Genomic DNA, 23,677 nt, shown 5'->3' with positions numbered 1-23,677 from the left:
TCGTGGCCAATGAGTTTTGGTGGATCTCAAAGACGGAGGCCGTTCCCCAAGTTGATGATGACGAACGTTGTCTTGTGATACTTCCGCTGACGTGTAGGAATTCATTCTTGGTGACCACTCTTTCGGTCAAATCGATTGCGCAACCACTGAGGGCCGACCTGCCCGACTCTTACGTTGCGATGTCAGTCAGATTTAGACTTGTCAATGATCATGCGCGCTCCAAAGTCTCTCATAAACAGAAAACCACTCCAGTGTAGAGAAGCACATCACAACGTCCCCGGGATCTTGTGATAGAGTTATTTCGTTTCCGGTAAATATGAAGCGTCCTGGCTTGAGAGAGCTCTAGCAATCCTATTTTATTGGGGATGGCAAGCGGGTGGACAGATTAGCAATATGTTCTGAACGTGGTTCTCATCGTAGGCTCGTAAATTAACTCAGTCGAGCCGACGGTCTGATACCCGAGCTAAGTCCTGTTGGTGAGTAAAACAGCTTAGCATCATCAATCAGGATGTAAGACGAAAGCCTACTAATCGGTACAAACGTTTCCTCATACCCGTTCAGTCCATATCCCCATGACGACGATGTAGCTATTGCAAGGCTGGTGTAGTTACCAATGAGGTAATAGGCGGCAAGGAGTGCCGCGATAAGGAGGGGCGTCAAATTTTGAGATACGTGACAGGATGCGAGGGAATGTTTGCTGCTCAAGCGGCGTGCAACTGCGTCTTGCACTTGGGTGAAAGGTAGTTCCGAGATACAAAATAACAACATAACAACAAAGCGAGAGCGAGCGTCTGTTCCGTCTTTAAGAAGAACACGGTCGCCTGAAGAGAGGGAGACCATGGCATGTAGTGGTAATATGTCAGCTAAAGGAAGAACAACTTGTGGAACTGACGTACGAAGAATGATCCACAGGACTCAGCTGAGATGACGCTGTTGGAGGGAACAAGCAAGGCGCCTGTACTCAGGATGCTCTTATTTATAGCGCTGCCAAACACTTGAAAGTCTTGATCTGCTGGCAGTACCCGAACCAGTATTTGTTATGGGAGACAGACTTTTGCGACCTTCGATCGCACTGACGATGAGAGGATATCAGACACCCACTTGGCGTGATGGCCAAGGAACGATCTTATCAAGGATTGTGACGGATCAGAAAGAAAGATTCAACGAGGGAAGCCTACCATAGAGCCAGTACTGCTTGAGAGAACGACGTCGCAACCACAACTCAGTAATCTCAGCCACGAAAGCAACGAATTTCGATTATACGGCACACGGCTAGTGTCAGTAGTGCCAGGCCATGATCACGCTGGATTGTACGCAAGACAACAAATATATCGATGGAACGACGGAAGGAAACGAAGCGAGCTCCGATTTCTAATAATTCATACCAATATTAGCCAACATAAGCAATGGTCGAGCATTGAATATTGACCTACGATGCGGATAAGCATATAGTTAATATCCCGTTGCTTTTAATCCAGAACACGCGACCTGCCACAAACCGTTGACTTCCACAGATGAAGATCTACGTTTGCAAGCTTTGTTTACGGAGTGTCGTGGTATGATGTGTCCCTACATGACTTTGAATATTCGTCCGAACTGCATTTTACAAGACCAACAATACCAGTTAGTATACCTCGGCTCAAAGAACCGAGAACTTAGTTACATGAAGTAAAATGTGCTTAGAATCAACATCGACATATGCATGAGCAATGCGAGCTACCATTCTCCCATAGACTTGGTCTGGAATCGTCGTCAGGGAGAGTAGAGACGGTGCTGCGATACTCTCACCGGTACGTAGGTCCATCCACTCTTTGAGGTATGCTGTACTGGAAAATCAATCTCCAACCATAGCACCTTCTTGTTGTTTCCCCGATCCCATAGTACACCATCAATTCCCTTGCTGTTGACCAAAAGGCGTCGCACCAAAGGGTGCCACGACTTGAGATGGCTAGAAGTGACACGGTCATGGTAATGGCCTCCTTGTATCACTCCGACATCTCCTCAATGAGTAAGCGTCAAAAGCCCGCGTGATTGACCAACTTTGATAACGAATATGCAGCGAAAAATATTCGATACAACGTTTCTCTGCTGCTGAAGATTTTCGTTTCACTCCTGGCCGGTCGTTCGGATACATTGATCTGGAGTCGTAGACCTAGAAAAGCAAAATATGACATGCCGCCTCCAATTCTACGAGTGATACACACACTCACCACAGGCCCTTCAAGCCCATCCGGTCCTTACGAGAAGCGTTTGACCTCGTTAAACCAAGTCTGGCTGGTATTGGCTCGGGCAACAAGGCATTCCTGCTTTCAGGAGACGCTGCAGAATCGAGTTCACAATTATGACGGACGGTAACGAGATGGTCGGTGCTGCAAGTAACGGTGTGTTGATGGTAGCCAGCGAAGCCGGTATTTCGGCAACTCCCGCCCGACGGTCCGGTTCTACCTGGCAGCGCTTGACCAGCGCTTGCCTAGCACCAACACCAACGCCGAGGCAAGACCGTGGCTTTACGATGCCTGTATCAGTACTGTTTGCTGATCTATTATTCTCACCATCAATACGATAATTCTCCAGAATGACCCTTCACGTCCTTTTGCAGTCCTGGCTCTAACATCTGTTAACTTGTATTCCTCAGGTTTTCTTGAAAGGCCAGAGTACACACAATGACCCTTGAATGAACCAGACACCCTATGCTCAGACGTATATACCCGGCCTAGTTTACATAAATTATGCACGTTGATAGCAACAGACAGACACAGAATAGCAGCAAGAGGAAAGCGATACAATACGAAGACAACAATGGCTGTACTTATTTCTGGTGGAAAGATGCACTATGAGACCGATACCGCGAGTCCTACTGTACTGCTAGAACCTGGTATGGCATATCAACCATGGCGACGTTTTCCCTATTTTGCGCGATCTCAGCCTCTGCACGTGACCTCTCCTCTTCTATGGTGAAAATAACGTCCTAAATATATCACCATGAGTGAAATAGGAGAAAAGTCCATCCAGTTGAAGCTGTACCTGCATACGTTTCCGCAATGCATCGACTGTACGCTGATGGTCCCGTGTACTGTTCCAAATCTCTTTCAGCCTTGCGATATATCTCGACCACGTATTCTTGTCGAACCACGAGAATGCATCGTCGGCCTGATGCAACTCTCGAGACAGGGCGAGTGATTTGCACCTGAGTAGTCTGGCCGGGGTCCGGTTCAGTCCAGGTTCAGGCATATTTGCCTGAACCTCGAACCTGGACCTCGAGGTTCACCTGCCACCCCCGCGAACCTCGAACCTGAACCTGAGGTGCAGGTCCAAAAGGTTCGGTCCAGGTTCGGTCCGGGTTCAAACCGGGTTCAGCAAAAAAAATTTATTATGCGCTGTAGACTGTGATATTCATACATGTGATACATGATTACTCTATGACCAAGTTTCCATCATCAAAGCATGGCCCAATTTTCATCTGTGCTTCATTCTGTGCACTGATACGTCCATCCCAATAAGCTTCCTTCATGGTGCCGAACTTCTCTGCATCAAAATTGCGACAGCGAGGGTCAGAGTCTGTGCAACCTGCATATGAAAACATGCATTCTGAAGGCACAGAAGATCCTGGAATGGCAAAATAAATCTCAGTTCTATGTATTAGATAGCAATCAGCAATTTAGCACGATATAACTTCTGAAAGCTTGACCTGAACTTTACCTGAATTTTTCGAGGTTCATGAGGTTCGGACCAGGTCCGAACTGGGTTCAGAATTTTCAAACAGGTCGAACCTCGAACCTGGACCCAGGTGGCTGTGCCAGACCTGAACCTGAACTGGACCTGGACCTGCAGGTTCGGTTCGGGTTCAGACTGGGTCCACACGGTCCTGAACCGGACCACAGCCAGACTACACCTGAGTCTATGTGATCATGAGTCGACATGCGGCCATTAATTCAAGGGCCAAAGAACACATACGATCGGAGTTCGCTATTAAATGCCCCTAGCTCCCTCGCATGAGAATTGTAGAAAAGCAGAGTCACTAGAGAGGAAGATGATGACGAAAATTGTAGATATCCAGGAGGGAGATACCATGAAGGCAAGCAATGTTTCGACCTTGCAGGAAGACATTGCGAAGGGTATTGCTGCTAGTATAAAACCGACTTACTATTCTTATAGGGCAGAGAATATACTGGACATCTCTCATACAAAGCTAGGAACCGGGTCTCACAATGCCCAAGCATTGAATCTGAGGAAGTCTGTTGTGACTGACCTACAGGTTGTGACATAGTGATGGGCATGCCATGTCTCGGCAATCTGGCAACATCCGGAATATTCGAGCATCATTGCTCTTGCTAAATGTTTCTCCCCTCGTACTCTTACTTACTGGAACCTTTGAGTAGATATAAACATAAGTAAAGTAGTAGAACTTTCTAGATACATTGTGTAGTATATAAGGCTGAAGTTTTGGCCTAGTAGAATTAATTATTCCTTCATACTCAACCACTACTAAGGTAGTAGACCGAGAGACAGGTTTACCACTGCGTATTTCACTCATCCTCACAATAGGTTATGGGCCCCGAAGCCTAAATAATCTATACATCTACATACCTACACAAACAGTACTCGCCTAATACAACTATCAAAACCCCAGCCCTCATCACATCATGTCATCATCAATTGATTTGACACCATCATCGCTATTCTGAATCGAGCTCCTTCAAGAAGACAATTGGGTTCTGTGGAAGCGTCGTGTGACAGCTATCCTATGAGAATGGAGTCTCTTAAAGTATGCCGAGGGAAAGGAAGTGAAACCGAGTGCAGCAGACCCTAAGGCACCAACAGCCGAGGAAACTGCAAAGCTATGCAAATGGGAGGAGATGGATGGGAAGGCACAGACCCAAATAGAGCTGACGCTAAGTGACACAGATGATTCACATTGCAGGCGCTACCACTGCAGCTGAAATGTGGAAGCAATTGAAGTTGGTAAAGGAGGCTAGAGGAAAGCTAGGAATTTTATCCTACCGTCGCCGTTTGTACCGTACTGTTGCCGATGAGTCTACAGACATTGTAGAACACATAACTGAGATGCGATGCACTCAAGAAGAGCTAGGGATGCTTGGAAGCCAAGTATCAGATGAAGACTTCCTCATGTTATTAATAACATCCTTACCCGAATCTTGGGACTAATTTACAACAGCGTATCTTGGCACAACCGGAAATAACCCCACTGTCACTTCACATGAGTTCATTGCCATAGTAATGGAAGAGAACCGCAGAAGATTAGAGAAGAGCAGTGGAGGAGAATCGGCCATGTATGGACATGGAAAAAATCAGCATGGAAGATCAAATTGGAAGCAAAATGCTACGAAGGATAACTCAGAAGAAGAATGCTGGAACTGCCACAAACGAGGCCACATTGCAGCAGAATGTTGGTCCAAAGGAGGTGGCATGGAGGGAAAGGGTCCAAAGTCGAGAGGAAAAGGCCGAAAAAAGGGAAAGGATCATGCAAATCAAGCCAAGCAGTCAGAAATCAGTGATGACATACCAGAGACAGCTTACCGAATAATAGACATGAGCTGTCCGCAATTTGATTCACTTTTTTCGCATGACGATTGGCTTGCAGATTCAGGAACGACATCTCATATTTGCAATAATCACGATTCCTTTATGGATTTCAAACCATTGACAGAATCATCAATCAATGGTATCGGAAACCAGACCATTAAAGCCCTGGGACGAGGTACAGTCATTATAGACTGTAAAGTTGGAAGAGGAACCATTATGCATCATCTCAAGGACACCCTATTTGCTCTGAAAGCCATAAATAACCTCATATCTATCAGCAGACTTGATGATGCAGGAATGGAAGCAAAGTTTCATAGAGGAAAAGTTGAATTTCTTCGAAACAGCAACCAAGTCCTTGCAGTCGGACATAAATCCTGGTGGCTATATCAAATGGCAGTACATGCCAGAGTGACTACCGAACAGTCAAACGTCGCCGAGGACAGCCAGAACATGTGGGATTCATGGCATTGAAGATTCGGGCACCTGAGCATTACAGGACTTCAGCGTCTAGCAAAGGATGGACTTGTAGAGGGACTTACTATTGATAAAGACTCTCCACCATTCACCCAATGTGAGGCCTGTATACAAGCAAAGCAAACACATAGCCCATACCCGCAGGAAGCGAAGCATCGCAGAGAAATTCCAGGAGAACTCACCCACAGTGATATTTGGGGACCAGCCCGTGTTGCTTCCTTGCAGGGATCAAAGTATAATATTGCCTTTATGGATGATGTGACCCGACGTTGCGTACCTAAATTTATGAAGGTGAAGAGTCAAGCCTTTGATAAGATCAAAGAATACATCACCTTTATAGAACAACAGTCCGGAGTCAAGCCAAAGGCCATCCGAGTAGACAATGCAAAGGAACTAATCAGTAAAGAAGTCAAGGACTGGTTAAAGGAGAAGGGAATCGAGTTGCAGACCACTGCACCTTATGCACACTCTTCAAATGGTGTAGCAGAGCGATTTAATCGCACCCTGATCGAACTCATGTGAGCCATGCTAATAGCGCATGGCCTGCCATCATTTCTATGGGAATGCACAATCAAATATGCAGCCTATATATGAAACATGGCGCCAACGCGAGCCCTGGAAGGAAAAACACCTGAGGAAGCATGGACAAAAACAAAACCAGATGTCTCATGTTATGGTTTATTCATTTTCATTTTCTTTTCCTTCTCTTCCCTTATCATTTCTGATTATGCTATATGCTTCTTTGCTGCGATCATCACGGACGCACTCTCATGGTACTATTCTTAGGACATTCATTGTGTATTTAAGTAGAGCCTCAGCTGGTCTAAACCCCAGCTTTGGCTAAGGTCTAATCTACCCAAACCGTACTCCGAGTTTCATGACTATCTAAGTCCCAATTGATTCTCTTTTTCAGCTTTGACCTGCTGGTGTATCGTCCACTGAAGTGCGAGTGGCGATCCTAGTTTGATCTAAGTTGATTTTAGTTGGTTGTTGACATTTAGCCGAAGCTCCGTCATACGTTGCCTAGCACCACATCAGAGAATGAATGCTACCCAACGATTTTTCAAGTTGTCACCTCCCGCTTGACCAGAGAGGTCATTGCTGTACATTTGCGAGGACAGTTCCGTGACTGTTAGTGTACTCCAAGTGGACCAACGGAAAAGCACTCAACAACCTTTACGGGCTTATGCCCTCTATTGGACTCAAGACCGCATTCACACTCACCCTTACAGCTCTAGTAGCATCAACTATCGTCATCCGATGAATTTTATGCCGACATCTGAGCTCATCGCCACCCTCTCGGTCACCTTTACCCTCTTTACCCTCGCAGTCCTCGTTGTGGTTATCCGACAATCCTGCAGGTACTGCTTTTGTTGCAGAGAGGCAAGAGCGTGGCTCCCATTCCATTATATTCCCCCTTACCCGCCACAAACAATCATAATTCCTCCAGCCTCGCAACTGACCTTACATGATGGATGACCCATCACGCTGCCAGGAGGAGGAACAAGCTCAGAGTCAGGATCTGAATCCGACTCAAGCTCCAGTTCCTATCGAACCTCAGTCGACATCACAGATACCCGGGGCATACTCAATGAAGGAGGAGACTCGCCCATACACAGCCTCCTCCACGTCTCTACAATCGGAGGAGACAAGTCAGGAAGTGAAGAAGAAGGGTCTGTGGGATCAAGCAAAAGGAGCTATCTCAACCTTTGGGACGAAGAAGGAAGGAGGCTCCAAAACTTCCTCGAGAACGACGGGGGGCCAGAAGAGGAACCTGACCACGATTCAGGAGATGAGTGGGCGAGAAGGGAAGTTGCAGGAAGAATCCCCGGTGATGACCTTGAACAAGATGATGGAGAGCTCAGCCTTGGGGCCTCTGCCACAACTACCACCCGTCCAGTTGAGCCAGGGCCCTCTGGATCAAGAATGGCGGCAGATAGCTGGCCAGAGGACCAAGGAATACCCATCGCCTGGCACCCAGCCACCTCCTGGGTCTTTGCAAGGGAAGAAACTCCTGTGGCCCAAGTACCAACCCCAGGGCCCTCAACAGAGTCTGCCCAAGAGGCCCCTACCAGGACTACCCTCACCGACGAGGAGAATCAGCGGATCTGGGATGAGATCGAGGAGGGAAACCCTGATCGAGTTGAGCCAGGTTCTGGCCCCAACCAACTCCCCGGAATCCCTGATTTCACCCCTGGTGTCCCGCCCAGGGCATTCCAACTCCCCTTGCCCCAGTACCAGCGACCGTGGACACTTCTCTATCACATGCTCATTGAGTCCCTCCAGCTCACAAGAACTGCCCAGCTTGCCCCAGATGTACAGGCCCGAATGGACCGAGCAAGAGAAAACGACGCACAAATTCGAAGTGCCGAAATCGCCAGTCTCCAGGGGATATACCCCGATGGGAACTGGGACCTCCCCCTTGAACCCGATGCCACAAGAGACGAGATTGCCAGAAGAGTTGGAACAGCCATGCTCCGTTACACCGGAGCTGTTCGAAGAGCAGGGGCAAATCTCGATGAGCAGCGATATGCCTGGGACAACTACCAGAATGAGCTCTATGATGAGGAGTCCGACCTCTACCTCGCCGGATACCGAGCGCCTGCTACGCCCCCCATCGCACGCGATCCAGGAGATGATCCTGTCACAGGTCCATCTCGTCATCACTAGAGAAGTACAAACGTGTCCCGCGATCCTGTATTTCATGGCATGGGACTTCCTCTATGAAATATTAGCAGAAGATATGGTGCGGGACCCCCAGTGGCTCTTGAGCGAGGGAGGAGAAGATTACCTGGACACCTGAGAAGCGGGGGATGTTATCATGATGAGAAATATCGTCGAAGTAGACGCATGGCACCGGACGGCAAGGGTGTGGAACCTCTGCCACCCGGAGGATCTGCAGCAGGGCTGTGTGCCCTATCGAAGACTGGCAGTAATGCCCAATCCTTGGGAAACCGAGACGTTACAAGCAGCCGCTGAAGGCGGAGCAGGACCCTCCAGCCCAGGCAAGGGCAAAGGATCAAGGACTCCCCCATGTCAACCGCCACCTTCGATTCCGTACGACAGTAGGCCTGGGGGGTATCCCTCCCCCCGACACAATTGTCGGCTCCATTCCCTCCCGTGGCCCCCAAATCCCCCAATGCCACCGGTACTGCCATCGCCACCCAATACGCCACCAGCCTGGCAGCTGGGACCGACTGACCAAAATCCATGGGCTGACATAAAGCCAAAATTAATGAAAGTCCCAGACGATTTCTATGGGGTGTCATCAGATATCACTCGCTTCCTTCATGGGTGCGAACTCTACTTCACTGTATTTCTGATCTACTTCACCCTGAATAGCAAAGGCCTTAACCCTTACCGGATCACCTTCGCTCAATCCTGGCTGAAGGGAGAAGCGGAAAACTGGTGGGTATGACAATATTATCGGTATCGAGACACGTGGGGACACTGGAGATTGCCAGCATGGCAGGAATTCGAAGACGACTTAACAGCATGCTTCAAAGAGGTGGCAGAATTAGCAATCAGGAAGACAGTGTGGAAGAAGATCCGACAAGTGGACTTCAAGACGGCCGTAGAATTCTTCTCGAAGTTCGAAGAATTGGCCCACGAGTGCGAGGAGTTCGGAGACGAGAAGCAGATGTTCGAGACCATCGAAGCAGCAATACAACCCATGGTCCGAACCACTATCATGCATGGGGACAACAACCGTCCCACTACCTATGCAGAGTGGAAGTGGCGCATTGAAAGGATCGACGCCAACTATCGATACGGCCTCGCCCAGCAGCAGGCCAGTAAGTCCTCCCAGAACCCTAGTGGTTCTGGTAGAGGCAACCAAAACACGTCACCAGGAAAAGCCAGCAGCTCTGGGAATTCTGGAGATAAAAAGGACGCTACAGGAATGACCTATGGGGGGGCTGGACAGCCAATGGAAATCGACAAGCTGCAAAGCGAGAAGCGGTGCTTCAAGTGCGGAAATACCGGGTGGAGCCAGGATCATAAATGCCCTACGGACAAAGCAAAGTGGATCCCCATTAAACTCCCCCCTCGCAAGAAGATCCCCATGCAGCGACTCCATCAATTACTTGTTGAAGCCGAGAAAGAGGAGGAATTAGGGAAGGACACGAAGATCGAGGAGGTCAAGGACGATAAGTCATCAAAAGACGAGCTGGCATCGCACTAAGCGATTCTATGATGTCGGCCAAGGACTTAGTTTCTAGTGGTACGAGCTTTCTTTATGCTGGGCGGACTTATGCTATGTATGTAGGTACTCTGTATGAACAATATACCAACTTTTTCGCCGCATTACCAGTAGAAGAGACTAAGGAAGAAGAATCGCCTAACAACAACAGTGTAGGAGGGGATTCCCGCCGCTCAGTGCGGTCTGTGCCTAGCAATGAACCCCTAGGGGCCATCCTACTCCAGGAACCCCCGCTTGACAGTATGGGGAAAGTTCTGGCAGTACCGGAGAGGCCCTCATGTCAAGTCCAGACTGAGTCCAGACATGGGTGTGGTCGCCTCAGACGGGAAAAACGGTCAACAACCTTGACTGGTGGGCCTACCCTGATTGTTCCTCCAGTCAGCAATGGAAAAGCAGCTGAGGCTAGGAACCTCGGGGACCACCCTCACTCAGTAGTAACCGACAATGCAGTTGCAAACAGTGAGGACCCTCGAGGGGAGCCAACATGTGTGCGTCCATGAATGGTTACCACGAGTACCTCCAGGAGGAATGGAGCTAAGTCAGGATCGACTGTGGAGGTTACAATGCCGAGCACAAGTGCCCTTGGCCAGGGTCGAACACAGGGCAGCGAGCCCTCCTCCACCACCTCGATGAACAGCGACCAATTGCCGCCTATGGGCCCTCTTCAGCCCGGTGACCAAATGCCGCCTCGAGGATCAACCTACTGACCTGTCACCTTGGAAGAAGTAGAAGACAAAGAAGCCCACCTACGGTCCGACATTCCAGTTGGAAAACCCCGCAGGTCACACTCTGCGCATGCCGAAGGGATTCGGAATCCCACTCCCATCCGTGATACTGTACTATGAACCCTTTGGACCCCACTGGACACGTCGAGCCCTACACTTGGCCACCAATGATGCGGCCGCTTGGGCTGTCCTTAATGGATGGGTTCACCCCGCTCGCAGAGGAGAAGTAACCATAGACCTCTGTCGAGCGCTACAAGAACGACCGGAAGATACCGCAGAGGCGAGAGATAAATGGGAGTGGCTGGAGGATCTGAAAAAGCCGCCTATGTATATTAGGGGAAGGAAGGGGAGGAGCATGTCAGTAGACTTGCAACTCGAGATGTTAGACACCCGGGATACCCATGCCGTGAAAGCCTTAATAGACAGCGGCTGTATGGGAAGCGCCATCGACCGCACCTGGGCCCTTGAACACAAGATCAGAGTCAAACCCATGGCCCGACCCACTCCAGTGTACAACGCGGACGGAACTCGGAACAAGGGCGGGGATATAATGGAATACGCTGAGGTACGACTACGCATCAGGGACCACACCGAGCGTATCGACCTTGCCATAGTCGACCTCAGGAATACCCCTATCTTTCTCAGGCATGACTGGCTTCAGCATCATAACCCCTTAATAGACTGGAAGAGCGGATCGGTCACTCTCGTGCGATGTTCATGTCAGAAGATTCCTTTCTCTCTGCCCAATGAAGACCCTTTGGCCCGCTGGGGAGAGGAATATGAAGGAGATACCATTCTGGTGATAGATTTTGAAGAGGCCTTCCACGTTCGAGCCATGGGAACTAAAGCCAACGAGTTGGCTGCCAAGGCTCATGCCAACAAGGAAGCAAAGAGTTTCGAAGACATTGTACCTGAGAAATATAGGGAGTTTTATGATGTCTTTGACAAAGAGAATTTTGACGAGCTACCCCCATGGAAACCATGGGATCATGCCATCGAGCTCGTCCCCAATGCTAACGCCAGCTTGGACTGCAAGATTTACCCGTTGAACCCCACGGAGCAGGAAGAACTAGACAAGTTCCTTGACGAGAACCTGTCCTCCGGCCGGATCCAGGCCTCCAAATCACCCATGGCATCTCCATTCTTCTTTGTGAAGAAAAAGGACGGGAAACTTCGACCTGTCCAAGATTATCGAAAACTCAATGATATGACTATCAAAAATCGGTATCCCTTGCCCCTTATCAGCGAACTCATGGACAAACTAAAGAATGCCAAGTACTTCACTAAGTTGGACATCCGTTGGGGATACAACAATGTTCGAATCAAAAAGGGAGACGAGTGGAAGGCGGCGTTCAGGACTAACCGAGGCCTATACGAGCCTCTAGTCATGTTCTTTGGGCTCACCAATTCCCCTGCTACTTTTCAATGGATGATGAACGACATCTTCAAGGACATGATCACCGCCGGAGAAATCACTGTGTACCTGGACGACATCCTAATTGCCTCTAAAACAAAGACGGAGCACAAACAGATTGTCCGAAAGGTGTTACACATTCTACATGAAAACAAACTTTTCCTTAAAGCGGAGAAGTGCGAGTTTGAGGTGGAAGAGACAGAGTACTTGGGGGTAATCATCAGCGAGGGAAGGATCCGAATGGACCCAGTAAAGATTGCTGGACTTCTGGAGTGGCCCATACCGCGAAAGAAGCAAGAGCTGCAATCTTTCCTGGGCTTCTGTAACTTTTACCGACGCTTCATTAGGAACTATAGCAAGCACGTCAAACCCCTCACTACTCTTACCAGGAAAGTAGAGTGGCATTGGGGAAAGGCACAACAAGATGCTTTTGAAAAACTCAAAGAGTTGTTCAGAGAGGATGTAATATTGGCCATCCCGCTGGATGAAGGGAAGTTTCGAGTGGAGGCAGACTCGAGTGAAGGGGCTGTGGGGGCCGTGTTGTCCCAATTACAAGAAGAGAAGTGGTGGCCCGTGGCGTTCCTGTCCAAATCTCTATCCGTCACTGAACGCAATTACGAGATTTACGATAAAGAACTGCTGGCAATTATGGTAGCCTTGGATGAGTGGCAACATTACCTGATGGGGGCCCGAGAGGACTTTGAAATCTGGACCGACCACTCCAATTTGCAGTATTTCCGCAAACCCCAAAAGCTCAACAGATGGCAAGCGAGATGGGTCACGGAGCTGGCCGAGTACCAATTTACCCTGCACCATAAACCGGGTGCTCAGAATCGAAAAGCCGATCTATTGTCCAGGCGGGCCGACCATGATCAGGGAAAGGAGGATAACAAGGATGTTGTGGTCCTAAAAGCCAAACACTTCAGAGCACTGGTCATGCCCACTACAGAGCAGCTCCACGAGAAGATAAAGTTGGCCACCCATGATCTGCTGATGTGCTCGGTAACGGGCAGCATGCAAATGAAACAAGCATCTAGATCGTCAATCTAGATACTAAATCACACACACACACACACACTATCACCAATGTATATAAGTTCGAGGGTGAGTACGATAGAAGCACTCACGATGTACTTAGATTTAGATAATCTAGTGGGGTTTTGTCTGAAAACAACTTCAATTCTTCTTTCGATGTGTTTTACACAAAGTACACTAGTCCGCGATAGTGGGGTTTTATGAACTTGTTTTGCAAGGTATAGTCGAGCAAGTTATACTCATTTTGACGTCGTCTAGAAGAGCTTCTAGCGGGCACTTCAAATAATCAAACAACCAAAGACTCCGAGGTCTACAAAGAGTGCGAAATCACTCTACAAAGAACGCACAGGTTCTGACTTCAAGTACGAGACTTGCAAAGAGTACACAGACTCTGGAGTTCCTTGAACTCGATGATTGTTCGAACTTAAAGCGTTCTAGGGCTTATTTTACTTCAACTAGATGAGGTCTTTTGACTTAAAGTCGACTCAGCACGTCTAGATCGCTAATCTCAGAGAGAGAGAGCACGAGGCCTTTGTCTGTGGAGCAGTTCAATTAACTAGCAAGGCGCAAACGTGGGGATGGCTCTACTTCCTACTTAACTCTTCTAGATTACTGTAGTCACCCTTATGGGTTGACTTTGGTAACTTAATTCACTTCAGTCGAGGATATGCAATAAAACCAGCGATTGATTAGGTAGCTATACAGGCTACTAGCACAAACGTGGGGGAATGCTTTCCTGCCGTTATGCATCTAGTCGCTGCTAATTTATACGATTCGTGTTCTAGGTATAGGAGCCCGTATCTACAGTAATTATGGTACGAGCTTTGGAATTAATACAAACGGTGAGTCACTATCCTACAAGTATCGTGCCATTCCGTAGTTTCTATTCAGTTCGACGTGACTGCGCTGGGTTATTCTGTCACCGAGGAGTGCCCTACTAGTCCGTGGGTGCTCCTTCTTCCATCTGCAAGGCTCGCCGCGTGCCATATGTATTGAATACTGCGGTATGCACAGGATCTCGAGGATGTAACCACCGATCGTGATCAACTGCAGGTCCGAGATTGTATTCTGTTGATCACTGCACGATCAAGGTCAGTCATCTCGGTACCCAACATGGCTATTCATTCTTCCAAGGTTATTCCTTTCCTAGCCTGAGTTGATCTTGAAAGCTGATCTGTTTCTCGACTTAGCAATTTTTCTTGACAGGTTCTTTCTACTCATCGAGGCGACGAGGCATCTAGTTCATTCCATTCTTCAACTTCTTGGTTTTTATACTCCATACAGACGAGTCCCCGAGATTTGACTGTAATAGTCTTGTTTAGGTAGGGCTTAGCTTGGCGTGTTGACGGCTGGTAGAATTGACTCTTCGAGACGTCGTTTCTAAGTCCGTTCTGTACTGCCATGCTTTCATTCTTTATGTAGTATTTAGCTACCAGCGCGAAGCCTCCACTGTAGCTCTCTGTACCGCTTGTAGATTGCATAAACTGATGTAAAATCACAAAATCTATGGGTAGCCTGATACCAGGCATATCACCGCGATGGTGGGACCAGGGAATCTCTGATTCTCTCAATCATGAGAAGGGAGTCACCTGAAACCAGGACTTGCTCTGGTACAATGGATGAATTTACATACCAGTGGATCGACCGCTTCGAGGAGAAATCATAGCCTGAAAGCACGATCACATCACAGCAGGCCATCCTGGGATTGAGAAAACCAAAGAGCTCATGTTATGAGACTACTGGTGGCCCAGGATGCATAGGGACATAGAAGCCTACGTCAAAGGCTGCGACGTCTGCCAACACACTAAGGCAGATCGACGACCAAAGAAGGCACCATTGCACCCGAATGAAGTACCCACTCGGCTGTGGACTCACATCTCGGTCGACATGATCACTAAACTTCCTAATTTGAAAGGCTATGATTCGATCTTAGTTATCGTGGACCGATTCTCTAAGACTATAATCCCTATTGCCTGCACGGAGGAACTCACTTCCTTGGGATTCGCCAAAATCCTACGAGACCAGGTGTATGTGCCGTACGGAGTAATGCCCCAGAAGGTCATCTCGGACAGGGGGGCGATCTTTGTATCCAAGTTCATGAAGGAGTTCTATGCGCTTCTACAGGTGACGGGCAATCCCTTGACTGCCTATCACCTGCAAACCGACGGACAAACCGAGCGAGTCAACCAAGAGATAGAGAAGTACCTTAAAATGTTCGTGAACTATCGCCAAGACGACTGGAGCAAGTGGTTACCCCTCGCTGCCTTCACCCATAACAATCGGAAACATTCCACCATGGGATTCTCCCCCTATAAAGTGGTGTTTGGAAGGGACAGACAGGTAATCACCACAGCCAGAACTTCCGGGGTGGTGCCTGCTGCCTCCAAGCTAGTCCAAGGTATCCAGGAAGTACAGAACAAGGCCAAAGAATCATTGGAAAGGGCAGTGGAAACAATGAAACGCAGCTACGACAAAGGGAAAGCAGCCGCAGTCGAGTATCAAGTGGGCGATAAGGTGTGGTTGGACACCACCAACTTACGACTTCCTCGTCCAGTGCAAAAGCTGGATGACAGACGGGTAGGACCTTTTGAAATAACTGCAAAAAAGGGTTCTTCCTCTTTCGAACTAAAACTACCCGAGAAATGGAAAATCCACAACCGTTTCAATGAAGCCCTATTGACTCCTTACACGGCCCTGACGTTCACTAACCAACCATGACCCGAGAGACCACCTCCTGAGTTGGTAGACGATGAAGAGGAGTATGAAATCGAAGAAATCATTGATGAAAGGAATAAAGTTACCGGACGCGGGCGAAATCGACGAACGATCACAGAGTACCTCGTCAAATGGAAGGGATACCCTGCCGAAGAAAATTCATGGGTAAAACGTTCCGATATGGCCAACGCAGAACAGCTTGTAAATGAATATGAGGCCAGGATTCAAAAGGTTCAATGGACAATCAACGCCAGGGGCAAGACCGTTGGCCGAGATAACAAAAAACCACCCAATAACCTAGCCCCATATCACGAACCAGACACACCTTGCATTTCCAAATTCCATACCGTCTATTCATCTCAATGCTCAGCGCCAGCACACTCCGAAGAAATCAACATAGTGGGAGAAGTAGATGCGTCGGACGCAGGAAGAGGAAACGGACCAATATCGGTAACATCGTCATTTCAAAGGCTAGTGGAGGAAATCGCACACTCTATGGACGATGCCTTACAAGAAAGGAATCGCCGATGGATACGAGAACATCCCAATGAAGTCCATGAATCCCCACCACCGCACCCTCGCCGACAACTAGATCCACGATTTGACAACCCCAAAGTCAGAGATTCATACCTGAAAAGGTGACAAATCGAAATCGAAGCATCCCGTCGAGAACAGAGACCATATAAAAACCCTCCAATTCTTCTTGATCCACCTTCCGATGATGAATCCGATGTAAATTTACTCCAAAGAGTTACCAAAAACTGGAACGATGACGACTGAACCTCAGACGTCTGGTCATACGAGTCTGTGGAAGAGGACGCTGAGGGCTCATTCGGGACGAACGAGCCTTAAGAAGGGGGTAATGTTACGGTTTATTCATTTTCTTTTTCTTTTCCTTCTCTTCCCTTATCATTTCTGATTATGCTATATGCTTCTTTGCTGCGATCATCACGGACGCACTCTCATGGTACTATTCTTAGGACATTCATCGTGTATTTAAGTAGAGCCTCAGCTGGTCTAAACCCCAGCTTTGGCTAAGGTCTAATCTACCCAAACCGTACTCCGAGTTTCATGACTATCTAAGTCCCAATCGACTCTCTTTTTCAGCTTTGACCTGCTGGTGTATCGTCCACTGAAGTGCGAGTGGCGATCCTAGTTTGATCTTAGTTGATTTTAGTTGGTTGTTGACATCTCACACCTCAAGGAGTTTGGCTGTGACGTGTGGATCCTGACAGAAGGACAGAATCTGTCAAAACTCGAGCCTAAATCAAAGAAATTCACCTTTGTCGGGTATCTTGATGGACCAAAGGCTGTGAAATATTATGATCCGAGACTATGACAAATCCGAGTCTCAAGAAATTTCATATTTGCAGAACCATCAAAGGCTGTGGACATCGAGAAAACTGATAATATGAGGCTCAAGGGGGAGACAGGGAATAACGATCCTCAATTGCCTGCTGAAAAAGAGAAGTCAGCCGATGAAAAGAAGGAAGAAACACAGAAAATGGCACCAACAGTGTCAACTTCCTTGAGAACTCCCAGAATCGCATCTACACCCTCTCAATCACCCCAAACTGATGGACAGTCATGGGGGATGAAGGGATATCCCCACAGATCAGAGCGTACCATCAAGGATCATGATTACCGAAAGATGAACAATCCAAATTCTTGTCTTCCATCAGCGCCGAGGCAAGCTAGTACATCATCAGTAACTATAATAGAGCAGCCGGACAAAGAAGATTTTGCAAACCTTGCTGCAATTCGAAGCCATCTTGCAGGTGACAGGATGCCTGTTAGCCCAAATGATATTCTCCGAAGCCTTAAAGAAGCTGAGGCATCAGTAGAATGGCCAGAATGGAAAAGGGCCATGGATGAAGAAATACATACCATCCAGGAAATGGGGACATACACCTTAGAGGACCTGCCGAAAGAGAGAGAAGCTATTGGGAGCAAATGGGTCTTCACCAAGAAATATGATGAAAATAGAAATGTCTCCTGCTACAAGGCATGGCTTGTTGCGCAAGGCTATTCCCAAATCCCAGGAGTAGATTTTTATGAAACCTTTGCACCAGTAGTGCGATTGGAATCTGTTCGTGCAGCCCTGGGCATTGCTGCCATCAAAAATCTCGAAATCTCTCAGATGGATGTAAAAGGAGCTTACCTAAATGGAGAACTTGAAGAAGAGATATTCATGCGGCAACCAGGAGGCTATGATGATGGATCCAGACGAGTTTGCCGACTACATAAAACTCTCTACGGCTTGAAACAGTCAGGACGAGAGTGGAACCGAGAGTTCAATAGAAAAATGATGGACATCGGATTCTCAAGACTAGAAGTCGATCATTGTGTCTACAAGCGCACGAGAAATGGAAGAATGACAGTCATCACAGTATGGGTAGATGACTTACTCATATTCACGGAGACTGTTGAAGATATGGCAGAGATTAAGGGGGAGCTGCACAATGTTACGGTTTATTCTTTTTTTTCCTTTTCTTTTCATTACGCATTCATGCTTACTCTTTTTCTTCTCTTACGCATTCATGCTTACTCCATGCTGCGGTCTTGATCGGACATTCTCACGATACTATTTTTAGTCTACGCAACGTGTATTTAAGTAGAGCCTCAGCTGGTCTAAACCCCAGCTTCGGCTAAGGTTTATTCTACCTAACATCGAACTCCGTTCTTCGTGACTAAGTGTCCCATCGACTTGTGTCGCCTTTGACTTGCTGAGCGTCGTCTACCGAAGTGCGAGTAGCGACCTTAGCACGATCTAAGTCGATTAGAGTTAGTGGCTAACATTTAGCCGAAGCTCGACATCGCCACCTAGCGCCACGTCAGAGAACGAACGCTGCCTGACGATATTACACCACTATATTCCCTAGTTAAACCGAAACGGTTGCTAGTAGCACCTTGACGTTTCGTCGGTGCAACCTACCTTTCAGATCGAATACCCCTTGCTTGACCAGAGGAGGTCATCGCCTGCGTTCGTGTGGACAACCCGGTGCTTGTCAACGCATAGCGAGTGGACCAACGGGAAAGCACTCATCTTCAAAATTCATCCGATACATTACCTCGTTGCCTTAGCCCTGTGGCTAGTACCCCCACGGCTACTCCTTCTGGGGATTACGATCGGGTTGATTCTTGAATTCATACTCTTTGACGACCTTATCCTTGCAGTCTTCGTGACTGTATTTTTCACCTTCGCCCTAATCGGACTCGGAATATCGGCAGTGGTGCTAGCAGGTCTGTTAGTCGCCCTGTACGTACTATACCCCCGTCTCGTTTAAGGACACCACGTATCCCAACATTAAACCCTTCATTCTCGCCCTTCAGCTCGCGTCCCTGTTGACAATCGCATTGTTAATAGTGACGAGCTCTCCATCTGACGAAGATTGTGAGATCTCGTTAATGAGCGGTTCCAGTTACGAGACCGACCTTAGCTTGATCATCGCTCTCCTCATCGTACTTACCATCCTTGCTGTCTATCAGCTCGCATGGTCAATCGTCGACTTACGCAAAGGATCGATCCACTGACGAATGCCCTGGTCAGAATCCATTCTCGCCGTCTTCGCGACTTTTATTCTCTTTTTCTTGTCCATTACTTTGTACCAACTTCGCCGTTGTTGCCAGCGGAGACAAATCCGCGCTCAACTTCCGATCCATTACATTCCCAGCGCACCGGTCTATCCACCTCCGGTAATCGATATTCCATCGGCATCCCAGCAGACAATAGGAGATGTTGAATCCAACGGATCCGAGAGACCTGGAGAGTCCCTCTACACATCGTCGCGACTCAGCTCGCGATCCTCAGAGTCGAGCACCGACTCCTACAGAAGCGCCTCCAGCGCAGCAGCAGACTCCATCGACATTACCGATACCCGGGGGGTACTCCTCGACCGAGGAGACTCGCCCTTACCAGGCCTCTTCGACCAGCCTCCAGTCCAAGGCGAGTCTGGCGACGACAGAGGCCGAGGACAAGGCACCAGGCATCTGGTCGAGGGCGAAGAAAGCCCTGACACCGAGTACGAAGGGGACGAGCTCACCGAGTGGGAAAGGACCCGACTCGACAACATCCTCAGCAACCTCTACTCGAGTGAGGAGGAAGATGCCGGCGATCCCGGAAGCTCCGCACACGAGAGAACCCACTCGGGGTGGGGACACACAGGCAGGTGGGGAGAGGTTCAGGCCAGGAGGATCGCAGCAGACGACGCAAGGGATCGCGCAAGAATGGCGCGCAGCGGAAGCCGCCGAGACGACTTCGACGAAGATTCCGGAGAGCTTAGCCTCGGAGCCTCCGCAGCTACCACCAGTACAACTCAGCCACAGCCTGTTCCAAGGGCCTGGCCAACCGATAGAGGACCCCCGGTCGCCTGGTACCCCGACACCAGTTGGGTCTATGCCGATGACGGGGAAGAGGCTCCTGTGGCCGGAGTCCCGACCAGAGGAGAGTCCCACCCGATCTCTGAGAGGCCCGAGGCCCCAGCACTCCCTTCCCCCGTCTCCTCGCACGAGCCGACGAATGGGGAGCTTTGGGGCGAGTTCCCAGATTACGACGCCGAGGAACTTGGAACAGTTACCTCTTCCGAGCGTCTCGCCGGAGTCTCCAACTGGGAGCCGTCAGCAACGTCGCGAGCCTTCGCCGACCCCGTCCCAGCGTCCCAGCGTCCTTGGCCGCTCCTCTATCACACGTACGTCGAGTCCCTCCGACTCCCTCGAAATGTCCGGGAGTCCCCAGAAATTCAGGCCCGAATGGAGCGAGGTCGAGCGCATGATGCACGCATCCGACGCGCCGAGGAGGACGCCCTCTACGGGCCCAATGGCTTCTGGGACTTACCCGTTGAGCCCGACGCCACTCCCGCTGAAATCGATAACCGGATACGAGCCGCTGCCGTTCGCTACACCGGATACGCCCGGAGGGCAGGGACAGACCTCGAGGCCAGAGCCCGAGCGTGGAGAGTCTATCAGGAGGAGATCTCCAATGAGGACTCCGACATCGGGAGGTGGCGAAGAAACAAGGAGATCGACAGAATCGCCCGAGAGAGGAAGGAGGCCGAGGATGCCAAGCCGACCCCCAAACCAGGCCCTGGAACCAACGGTAATGGCGGCGGTGAGGCAGGTCCTTCTTCTGGGGCCAGTGCCTAGGCCGAGCATTTTCGAGTTGTTACCATGGCACGGACTGTATGAGATTATGATGGAGGACATGGAAAGAGACCCGCAGTGGCTCTTCTCCGAAGCGGGAGAGGATTATCGCCACGCGAAAAGCCTAGGGGATGTATATCTAATGAAAAACATCCTCGATGTAGAGACATGGCACCGAGCTGCCGTTGTCTGGAACCTGGTAAACCCGGGGGCCCCTCAACCAACATGCGAACCCTATCGGCGACCGCAGCCTATGCCAGCACCCGTCGACATGGGAGGATTCTTCCCCGAAGGATTCTTCGGGGGGGCAGGGGAAGACGACGACGGTATGGATGATCCAGAGGCTGGACCGTCCCGCCCAGATAAGGGGAAGGGGTCCACGGTACCCCCGCTCCCACCAAAACAGCCACCATACCCGGACCCCGCGGGATACCCTCCCCCGGGGGAAAATCGAAACTTGCGGTCGGTATCGCGACCGCCTAAAGCGCCGGTACCGCCGCATGTACCATCCCCTCCGGATCCAATTCCCCCCTGGCAACTCGCGCCAGGAGCCGTTAATAATCCATGGAATGATGTCAAACCCAAGCTAGTAACTCAGCCCGAGTACTTCACCGGGGTTTCCTCGGACATCACGCGCTTCCTACACCACTGCGAAGTTTACTTCGCGGTGTTCCCCATGTATTACTCCATGAACGACCAGGGGCACAACCCCTATCGCATCACGTTCGCTCAAGGGTATCTACGAGGGGACGCGCAACAATGGTGGGTCGACCAGTACTACCGATACCGGGACCCGCAAGGTCATTGGAGATTTCCCACCTGGGCGGAATTCTCCGAGGATCTCAAGCGCGAGTTCCGCGAAGTAGCGGAGTTGACTATATGGAAGGCAGAATGGAAAAAGATCCGACAGTCGGACTTCAAGTCCGCAGTCGAGTTCTTTGCCAAGTTCGAGCGGCTGGCCCATAAGTGCGAGGAGTTCGGAGATGAAAAGCAAATGTTCGAGGCGGTAGAAGCGGCAATCAGGCCAACGGTACGCAACACGGTTATGCATGGGGACAATGAGCGCCCCACAACCTATGCCCAGTGGAAGGCACGAGTGTTGCGTATCGACGCGAATTATCGATATGGAGTCGCCCAAGGATTGGGCAGTAAGACCTCCTCGAACCAAAGCGGTTCGGGTCGAGGCAATCAACAAAAAGGCGGGGGACAAGGGTCGGGTGGCGATAAGAAGGACGCCACAGGAACCACATACGGTGGGGCCGGGCAGCCGATGGAAATCGACAAACTACGGTCCGACAAGCGGTGCTTCAAGTGTGGGAACACTGGGTGGAGCCCGAAACACAAGTGCCCTGACGATAAGTCCAAGTGGCTTCCCGTCAAACTCCCCCCTCGAAAGAAACCCAACGTCGCCCGTCTCCGTCAATTACTCACTGAAGCCGAGAAGGAGGATCTAGGAAAGGACACCAAGGTCGAAGAAGTAAAGGAAGAGAAGGCGAAGTCGTCAAAAGACGAGCCGGCGTCGAAATAAGCGATTCGACGACGTCGGCCAAGGACTTAGTTTCTACTGGTGCGCATTCATGTAACTCTAGCCGGACTTATACTACGTATGTAGGTACTCCGTATGATCAATATACCAACTTTTTTGCCGCGTTACCAGTCGAAGAAACTAAGGAAAATGAATCGCCAGTCAGCGACGGCGTAGGAGGGGATTCCCGCCACTGGGCGCAGTCTGTGCTCAGTAATGAACCCCTAGGGGTAGTCCCAGCTCAGGAACCCCCGGCTCACCGCACAGGGAAAGCCCCTCGAGGGCAGAGCCCCCTAGGTCGAGTCTCGACTGCACCCTTGACGAAGGGAGGTCACCCTGGAGTGGGAGAAAGGTCGTCAGCCCAGCCTGCTGGGCCTGCGTCTTCATCTGTGGAGGCGTCTGTTCTAGCAGGAAGCGTCGGAAAAGCAGCTGAGGCCGGGAACTCGAGGGACCACCTGCCCCTAGTAGCCAAGGGACACCCGACGGCAAACAGTGCAGACCCCTCGGGGGAGCCAATATGTGTGCCCCCGCGAAGGGCAACCCGAAGTACCGCCGGGTCCAGGAAGAGCGGTAAGCACGGAACTAAAGTGGAGGTTACAACGTCGCGCACAAGCGCCCGAGGCCAGGGCCGAACACAGGGCAGCGAGCCCTCCTCCACCACCTCGACTACCAAAGGCGCCCAAGTGCCGCCTCTGGACCTTTCTCGTCCAGGTGACCAAATGCCACTTCGAGGGAAGACCCCTTCGGTCTCGTTGGAGGAAGTCGAAGATGAAGAAGCCCACTTACGGTCCGACATACCAGTCGTGGCTCCCAAGAGGCCGACGTCACCCGCCATGTCTCTCACCGCCAACGTCAACGACCAGAAGATATTCAAAGAGATGTACTACGAGCCCCATGGGATCCTG

General features: G+C 49.9%; 1 protein-coding gene across 1 annotated transcript; it reads right to left on the bottom strand.

Moving 5' to 3' along the window:
* Window positions 1-2,106: 2,106 nt before the first annotated feature.
* Window positions 2,107-3,231, bottom strand: EV420DRAFT_1480739 (uncharacterized protein; the record flags this gene model as incomplete). Its single annotated transcript, XM_060469700.1, has 7 exons — window positions 2,107-2,152; window positions 2,211-2,303; window positions 2,351-2,505; window positions 2,553-2,640; window positions 2,663-2,688; window positions 2,873-2,968; window positions 3,025-3,231. The coding sequence occupies 7 exons, from the start codon at window positions 3,229-3,231 to the stop codon at window positions 2,107-2,109; spliced, it is 711 nt and encodes a 236-aa protein (XP_060329579.1).
* Between the last annotated feature and the right edge of the window lie 20,446 nt (window positions 3,232-23,677).

Source organism: Desarmillaria tabescens (genome assembly GCF_030435595.1).
Source record: "Desarmillaria tabescens strain CCBAS 213 chromosome Unknown EV420scaffold_22, whole genome shotgun sequence".
Lineage (NCBI taxonomy): Eukaryota > Fungi > Basidiomycota > Agaricomycetes > Agaricales > Physalacriaceae > Desarmillaria > Desarmillaria tabescens.
This window is presented reverse-complemented; position numbering and strand designations above follow the sequence as displayed.